The 9459-nt window shown below is 35.3% G+C and overlaps 1 protein-coding gene across 3 annotated transcripts in view; it reads left to right on the top strand.

The window, feature by feature from the left end:
• Positions 1–9459, top strand: part of Dcc (DCC netrin 1 receptor) — a 791710-nt gene that overhangs the window by 679782 nt on the left and 102469 nt on the right. For 2 of the 3 annotated variants that reach the window (XM_029558503.1, XM_008822828.3), the window contains exons 16-17: positions 1551–1783; positions 6665–6803. In XM_029558503.1, coding sequence (XP_029414363.1) covers positions 1551–1783; positions 6665–6803 — 372 coding nt within the window. The remainder of the gene's footprint in view (positions 1–1550; positions 1784–6664; positions 6804–9459) is intronic. The other variant, XM_029558504.1, reaches the window with a different exon arrangement.

Raw genomic sequence — 9459 nt, 5'->3', positions numbered from 1 at the left:
CACACACACACACACACACACACTCTTTCTCTCCCCCTTTGTTTTGGCTTGTTTTCAATTTTATATTTTCTTCCAAAACCACAGACTAGTAACATACTAAATAATTCATTGGAAAACAGAATGATGAATAGGGGATAGAAATTCTCAATTCAGGGGACAGCGTGCAGTAATCAGCCAGCAACCACTCAGCTTTGAACTTGACTGCTTAAAAAAACAAACTACATACACTACTGCCAAAACGCCTCATTTTCTTATGGTCTCATTTCCTTAAACAACAGCAAATGTCCAGTCTGAGAACTGTGCTGCCATATCTCAATTTCTTGTTAATAAGAATCTTCATTATATAACATAAAAGTCAGGGTTTGGGGGCTTTTTATTGTTGTTGTTTTGTTTTTTTTTCTTTTTTTTCAATTTCTTTTTCGGTCGTTTTGAGACAGGGTCTCCCTGCAGCCCCAGATGTCCTGGAACTCACTATGGAGACCAGACTGGCCTTGACCTAAAAGTCAGTTTTTAATGTGTATCTGTTAATTATAAATTTGAACTGCTCTAAATTGGATGATTTGTGCAATAGAAGCTTCTCAAACTGTGATCTCTCCAGCATAAAAATAAGTATTCAGGGGTTGTAGAGTTTTTTTGTTTTTTTTTTTTCCTTTTTGGAAAAATTTGTAAAATTACACATCATTCTTCAGAATCCCATCATGCTGTGGGTAAAACGCTATGCACACCTCTGTGGGATCTCATCATTCAGATGTTGTTAATTTGTCTTCCTATCCACTGATATAAATTCTTTTCCCTGACCTTGAAATTTTATAACTAGGAATGTATGATAGGATTTCCTGACAATAGTAAACACTAGCTAATTCCTGTATGAGAATGTGGGTTAAATTAACACACACTTTAAGATCACAATCTAAACTAATCTGCAGTACTCATTGCTACCTGAAATCAAATTATAATACATCAGATATAAATTGGCCTGCATTACCATGCCTATCTGGTCACTGGTTTTGTATATCCATATTCAGACTGATATATACACAATGGTGTTTTCTTTATAGTTTGGTTGACTACAAATATTTATACAGATAAATCTAGATAATAGTGAAATCATTACAGGCACCCATTAGAATTAGAGCTAGAAAAAGAAATCCCAGGCACACTATAACAGTTACTTCCATTGCAGGAAGGAATAACCAGACACCTTATTTCATTTAATTTCAAGTCATCAGTAAAATCAGAAACCTGATAAATAGTACACAGGCTTTGTGAGAAGCAATGTGTAGCATTCCAACACAATGAACTTTTAAACTATAGGACCAAACTGGACTGAAAAACAAGAAATTTAGTATATTGCTGTTTTGTAACTAGCAATACTGTTCCTAATGTGTTTTCTAATTGAATTAATTACATTTTTTTCTGTTCTTCTCATGTTCCCTTTCATCATTACTGCCATGCATTTAACTCATTGTGATGTGTTACCACTGATATTTATTTTGATTCTTTCTTTATGCATTTATTTGTTTGTTTCATTTGGCGGGTTTTGAACCCAGATCCCACTGACCCAGTTGATTATTATCCTTTGCTTGATGATTTCCCCACCTCCGTCCCAGATGTCTCCACCCCCATGTTCCCACCAGTAGGTGTGCAGGCTGTGGCTCTTACTCATGAGGCTGTGAGGGTCAGCTGGGCAGACAACTCTGTCCCGAAGAACCAAAAAACATCCGATGTGCGACTTTACACTGTCCGGTGGAGGACCAGCTTTTCTGCAAGTGCCAAGTACAAGGTGAAGGTTTAATTGATTGCACAAAATTTAAAATGAACTGTCATGATTGATGTATTGTTTTCGATGCTTCCTGGACTGTCATAAGCCATTTTGCTGCAGTGACTTTACAAGGAACAACAAAGCATTTTAATAATTCAATACCTAAAATTAGTACAGAATAATTAGGTCTTTTGAAATCATTCAAAGGCAAGGAAGGAAAAGTTATCAAGAGCTGCAAAATGATGATTGAATTCCACCAGATGGTAAGTTTGTACTAATCCTTTGAATCTGTACAGAAAATAACAGGGCTCCAAGAAAATTTTCTGGATAGATTTTGGGATATTTCTTTTCATTCAGAATCTAGGTTGATACCCATTAATATCATAGGCATCCATTCAGAGGGAGTATAACTGGGAATAGATGATATGAAGATATTTTCATAACATCCTAAGAATTTATTATACGCCATTAACAGTGACTCCCTTATTTAGCTTTGAAAACACCCTCCCCATAAATGAGTAGGAATTTCACCAGCCAATTGTTCTTGTCCTCATCACCAAAGCATTTCACACTCATCCCAGGGATCCTCAGGGTTGCATTTGGAACACTGTCATTGCCACCTTATGTTTCTACCAGCCAAGTTCAGAGGTTCTACAGAGTTACTTACAGAGACAAGTGTGATGCATCCTAAACCCACTGCCATGTTAGCACATATAAGCAGTAGACAGTGTAAACAAAAGCAGAAAGATCATCAAGTGATTATTAAGCACCTGCTATCTATAAATAACAGTTCTGGATCATAGAGGTAATTTATTTTGAAATAAACTTTTTAGGGGCTGGAGAGTTGGCTCAGCAATTAAGAGCACTTCCTGCTCTTCCGAAAGACCCAAGTTTGCTTCCCTGAACTCATATCATGCAACTTACAGCTGTCTGTAACTCTATTTCCAGGCCTCCCTAGGTACCTGCACTAATGTGGCATTCCCTCACATTGGGACACACACACACACACACACACACACACACACACAAATAAAAAGTCTTTAAAGTATTTTTAAGCTTTAGTTCTGCTTACTTAGCACATTTATAACTTGGAACACATTATACACTCATCTCAATAGATGTATAGCTGAAAGAGTCTATAAATGACTCAAGTGAGATAATATGTGAAACCACATCTAAAAGTTAATTCTTCCCAAGGTAACAGGGAACAAAAAAGAAAGAAAGATAAGAACATAACCAGGCAGGCAAAGTCCCACTTGCTCATAATCCCCACTGAAGCAGGGGGATTGCTGGGAGTTTGAGATTAAGTGGACTGTGGTGTGAGACCATATCTCAAAATAAATTACTAGTAAGAAGAAGAAAAATATAAATGTCACCTAGCAACCAGGGAATCAAAGCTCAACCCTAGCACTTTGGTTTCCTTATGCTCACTATCATTTCCATTCTTGCCATTCTCCTGCAGTAGCTACCCAAGGAGAATTTAGATTCATCATTCCCATTGAACTACTGTCCTCCGACATCTAACCTCAAGACATTCCTACCTTGGAGGATGAATGTCTCTCTTGGGAATTTCTGACTCCAAAACTTGAGATAGAGCAAAACCTCACCATTCTGTAGATCCACTTCTGTTTTGTGAAGCCATTCTGGGTCTGCTTTACTCTTCCATTTTTTAAGTGGCACAAAATTCATGGCTCATCGTAAATCAAATTTCAGTTGATACAATTTAAAAAACAATTTTCTTTGGTACTACTGCCCTGCTAGACCAGGCATTTGGAAAATCTCCCCAGGCAAGTCCATACAGTCTCATTGATAAGTTCTAAGTACCCTATCTATCTCCTTAAAGTATTAGATTTCAGACTTAGCAGAACCATAAATAAAGATAACATTATCAGAAAAGACAACCAAGAAAATGTATGAGAGTATTAAAAGCATATCTATGTATAGAGTGCTCAGTTTTAAGTTTACTTTTACTACACTGCTTTTTCCACTTTAGAATTTTTTATGCTCATCATTGCTCTACTTTGGAGATACATTTATTTCAAAGAATGGCCTGAGGGATTTTGCCAAAATGTGAAATGGTATAAAACACAGTGCTTATTTCCTGTAGAACAATTTGAACTCTAAGATTTCTTGAGGCAAATGATTTCAGTTGAATGTTTAGTAAAGCAGACATGGAATTACTCAATCTCACAAAGAATAGAATTACTCAGTCTTAGAAAGAACTGCTGCAAGGTGAGACTCAATCCAAAAGGGTTTTAAATGGAGCCCTCACCCATCATCTTACCTCATGGAAGGCTTTCAGTTACCAGCATATACCAGCCCTCTACACACACACACACACACACACACACACACACACACACATTATTCTACTTCCTTATAGTGAGATGAGGTTGTCTTTAGGAAAGTGTTAGGTAAACTGAGTAGCAAGGACAAAGAAAGAAGATAACCGGCCTATCAGAAAGATATGTGATAAATTTTACAATTATTGGTAGTAGATGCTCTGGCTTGTACTTTGTGCTTTTCAAATCATGGTCGTATTAATACTGCATCTCTCTTTCCATTATAGCCTAATAAGGTAGGCAAGGTATATTCAAGAAAAGACAAAAATAATAATTGGAGTCAAACACTAGGGATTCAAGTTGACTTTGCTATGTCTTGTCCTGTCACTTATCAAATCTTATTTTTCTAGTCTATATAATGGGAAATATTCACACTTACTGTAAAAAATAACTTTATTCATAGTTCATTATGTATATTCTTCCATATAAAGATACTGGTAGAGGGTACAGCTTTACTAATTTTTCAAATGAAGCAAAGCTAAAATTGAGATGAGTGGATGGCATCATGCAGGGTTCTCTGCATGGGAGTGATCACACATCATTTAGTCCCAAATCGAACCATAATTCTGACACTAATATTTGATTGTCCAAAACTGTGTATTTATTCTCCTTTAAAATATATGAACCTCCTTTCATTTCTTTTTACAAGTGTTCAATCTCATACTGTCTAACATGAATTTCAACTCAAAATCTATTCATTGAGAGCACCCTAGTGCTCAGCAGTTACATTAGGAATGTAACAAAATACAGACAGTTGTGCAAAACTCTTTCTCCTTCCTCAAGATGCAACTCAATGTGGAATTTAATGCACTTAATATTATAAATGACATGAGGAAATGTATGCTATAACAGATAGTATGAACAGATACTGTTCAACATGTTCTCTGGGTCAGCCACTGTATTTTACTTCACACATTTCACACTGTAAACAGTGCTATAAAGTGTCACATTATCTGCAATTTACAGACAAGGAAACTGAAGATCAAAATTGCTGCCTAGATTTCTATGTTCAGTAAAATAACTGGCCATAATTTTCTGAAATATTTCTCCTCTTAATAATTTCATATAAACAGTATCCTTCTACAAATTTTCAGAGGAAACTCAGTAAGTTCATGGTAGTTTATGGGATGCAAACTTTTCACTCTAAAATGTAAATAATGACTATATTTATTCCTTATTTCCTAAATGCCAGAGGGGCTGAAAGAGACTAGTTTTTAATCAATACATGATCCTCTCTCCTATCAGAATATGCCTGATTGTCTGTTTCCCAATTCTATTTCTACCTCTAAGACTTGGAAGAGCTAGAAATGATAGTGAAGGAATGCAATGCTGGAAAATGCATCAACATGTCACTTACTACCTGCCCACTCTTGGCTTTATTTAATGGAAATCCATCTTTTCACTAAAAAAACTATTTTTACATTTATTTGGGAGATATTTTATACCTATTTTCAAGAAGAGCTTCTGATAAATATTTCTGAGATCATCAGTTTAAGAGAATGGATGGGCATATCATCAGACTGTTATTAGCATAGTTAAATATATGGTGTTGTTACAAATTGTAGGATTTTCATAACTATAGTCTAACCTAAGATGGATTAAAAGTAGTATAAAAATACTTTTCATATTTCAATAGTAAGAGTAGGAGATGAAGATAAGCTTTGATTTTCCAGACTGAGATTTTAAGTACTGAAGCAAAAGGAAGTATTTAATTTGGAAGAAGACCAAATACTAAACATCAAGCTCAGGCAGATATTTATAAGAGGCGTAAATAGTTTTAAATGTGCCAGATGATGTGGAAAATATGCTCTAACCTGTGAAGCTAAACATGGTTTTTCTTCATTATCATTTTGATTGAGTAAGCAAGAAATACATAATTTACTTTTTTTCAACTATAATAATTTTGACTGACTTATAAGGCAAAGAATGGATTTGTAAGTCTTAATTAACACAGCAATCTGCACACCAATGTCATCCTTTAAGATTTATCAAATTGTTCCTTCCCTTCTGTTGCTGCTGTTCCCATATTTAAATGTCTCTTTACATGTGAAGCTTGCACAAAGCATGATAACCACATGACACAGAAAGGCTTTTGTTCCATTTTCATTATAAATAGTAATAATAGAAAATAACAATGGTAATCAACATGGAACATATTACACTAACCCCCCAAAATCCAGGTTTTGATTATGAAGAAACAAATTTAATTTAGGTCTGAGTAGACAACCTCCTGAACAGAGTTGAGAGACATAGACTTTGTCATCTTTCAGGGTTTATGGTCAGGTTCAGGAAGATCATCCAGCTGATGTTCCTTTGAACAATACAATAGCTGATTTTATCAATCATATCTTAAATGTATGAGTGGCCAGTGTAAAGACACAGGTTGACACAGAGTCACTGATGTGTTTTAACTCTTCTTTTTTGAAACAGAGTTGGTTTTTGTTTGTTTGTTTTTGTCTTTGCTGAATTGTTATTTTTGTAGGTCCTCTACATTTCTTGATATGATGAGCTGGTAAGATCTCATAATTTTTATCTCTCTGATTATTTTTTTTTTGTATAGTCAGAAGACACAACATCCCTCAGCTACACAGCAACAGGCCTGAAACCAAACACAATGTATGAGTTCTCAGTCATGGTGACAAAAAACAGAAGGTCAAGCACGTGGAGCATGACCGCACACGCCACCACCTATGAAGCCGGTATGTGGAGAAATTGGTCTCTAGGCCTGAGCTGTGCATGGGCAGCAGTGTGACTGTTCTGTGGAAGTTGAAACATAGCTATTATGGCTGCAAAATTATACCTTTCCCTGCATGAAATAGTGCATCCATTAAAGTTCACAGAGTTCAATGTATTTTAAAAGTGCACAATAGTCTCCATCTTCCAGAGAAGAAGAAAGTGAGTTTCTGGTGGATTAATAATCTGGTTGCATGATTAATATGTGATTTTTAAAAAAATGATTTCTTTAGAATATTAACTCATGAGAAGTGAACCTGCATTTTCTTATCAATGACTTTAAGTAAAAATCCAGCTATTAAACTCTTATCTAAAACAACTCTCTTTGAACAATAGTCTTGATAGGTGTTTGGTATTTTGAGAAAAATTGGAGACAAAATAAAACTTTACAACTTTGGTCTCCTGGATATTTTCCCCTAAATAGGACAGCTGGAATAGATGGTCTCAATTGTACTTTGGAGCTAGGATAACTAGGATAACCAGGATAACTCAACAGAAAACCCTTGTGCAATGTGTCAGATCAAGGTCAATGCAAGTCACGGTAAATTTTGGCAGTCACATTTGCACTGATCATAAATGTACAGTTTATAACCTTAACAGGGGCAAAGGGCATCTGATATTACAGTTCACCAAAATCCACCATCTGAAGAATACATTTTTAAAAGAAAGATTTTATTTTATTTGTAATTATATGTATATGTGTGTCTGTGTGTGTGTATGTGCATCTGAGTAGAGGTGCCTGGGAAAGCCTGGAAAGGACATTGGAGCCCTGTAGCTGGAGTTATGGGAGGTTGTGAACCACCTGACATGGGAACTAGGAACTAAGCCTGTATCCTCTGCAGGAGCAATATGCTCTTAACTACTAAGCTTTCTCTGCAGCTCCAAGAAAACCTACTTTTAGTTGGGTTCATTTATTTCATATTTGTGGGTAAACTATATTATACATTTCAAGTTTTAAAAATTAATGCCAATTAAGTTCTTCTCTGTGTCAGTAGAATTTCCTGTTTCTGTTCAAATTCATCTCTTGTTTTTTTTCTATTCTACTTTTATTTTCAGACTACTGCCTTATTATTAGATTTCTAACTTCTACTTGTGAGAAGATCTCTATACAGTCTCATTTTAATACCCTTTCTTTTAGTTTTCTTACTATACCTTATTAACACTTCTCTGATTGCTGATCTGGGTGCCAATAAACACAGTTTCGTAGCAAAATTAGTACCAGACAAATGAGTTATTACATACTCCAAAGACAACAAAAGATCTTTTTCCTTCTTTTACCCCAAAGGAGATGAATGGAATTAAATATAATTAATTATAAGCTAGAAAAAAAAATCTGATATGCCCTGACTATACGGGCAGTCATTTCATCTAAAAGCAAGCAAATTCATTCATTTGCCTTTCCTAAGTATACAATGCACACCAGCATCTGAGACAAAAAATGCACCCTGTGGGTTTTCTCATCAACTTCCTAACCTTGTAGAGACACCAATGGTGTGTGCCATTGCGGGCAAAACTGATATTAACTTTGAGAACTGTGCTTGGTAGAAAGTATGATTGTCAAATCAAATAATGATCTGGACAAAGGTGTAAATAGCATGTGAATGAGATGCCTGGGTGATGATGAGAAGCAGGAAGTAATTCACAAGTGTCTGTAGATTTTATAACTGTGAGGAAGAAATGAGGTAGACGAAATGACTTGAGCGTTTGCTCTGATCCTGCAATAACATACAGTATTGTTACATGCTGAAGTGACTCGTGTTAAACTTAAGGGTGGTTGGAAAGTTCTTAAAGTAAAATATTTCAGTCTATTCTGATCAAAAATTCTTTATTTTATTCAGATTATTTTAAGTAAAATAAAAATAACAAGACTACCAGAAAAATGACAGCTGTAGTAATAAGGAACTATTGGCCTTCTCTTTCATAATGCTGGTACCCCAACGGTTTGAACCGATATGTCTTTGTGTCTTATATCAATATTCAGCCATCCAGAAGAGAGAACCTTATTGCTATAGCTCCATATAGGTGACCAAAATGCTAAAGAGAGGCCGAAGCAAAGATCCTACATTCTAAATTCATGCTGCCATGAAGTTTGTATGACCAAAAAAAAAAAAAACCCTTTTTCTCCAAAGGAACAGGGCATACAGTTTCTGAAAGGGGGAGAGCAGAAGAGCACTGGTGACCAAAATAACAAATGCCTACTGCACTTGAGGGTCATCCTCTAGTCATGTACTTAATGAAACAATTGAAATCTAGAAGAAATTGTTTGAGAACTAGAGATATAAGGACAGTGTTCATCAAGATGGGCCAAAATACAAATCATGAGTTTAATAATATTCACTTGTAACTGAGATATACTGAGATAAGTACTAGGTGTCAAAGATGATAAAGGGAATATAGTAAAAGAGAAAGAGAATACACTAAAAGAAAAAGAGAATATCTTTGAGAGAATAATAATTGTGAAAAAAGAGAAACATTTTTTAAAAACTTGAAATAACATAAGAAATAAAACCACTAAATATGGGGCAAGTTGGAATCATAGGAAATGGATCCAAGTACAAATTTCCTCTGGAGAAATAAAGACTACTTGTAAAATAATATGTTCCACAAAGGAACATATATATA

The sequence above is a fragment of the Nannospalax galili genome, unplaced genomic scaffold, assembly GCF_000622305.1.
Source record: "Nannospalax galili isolate Female #2095 unplaced genomic scaffold, S.galili_v1.0 scaffold1609, whole genome shotgun sequence".
NCBI lineage: Eukaryota > Metazoa > Chordata > Mammalia > Rodentia > Spalacidae > Nannospalax > Nannospalax galili.
Note: the sequence above shows the minus strand (reverse complement) of the source record. Positions and strands in the feature narration are given on the sequence as shown.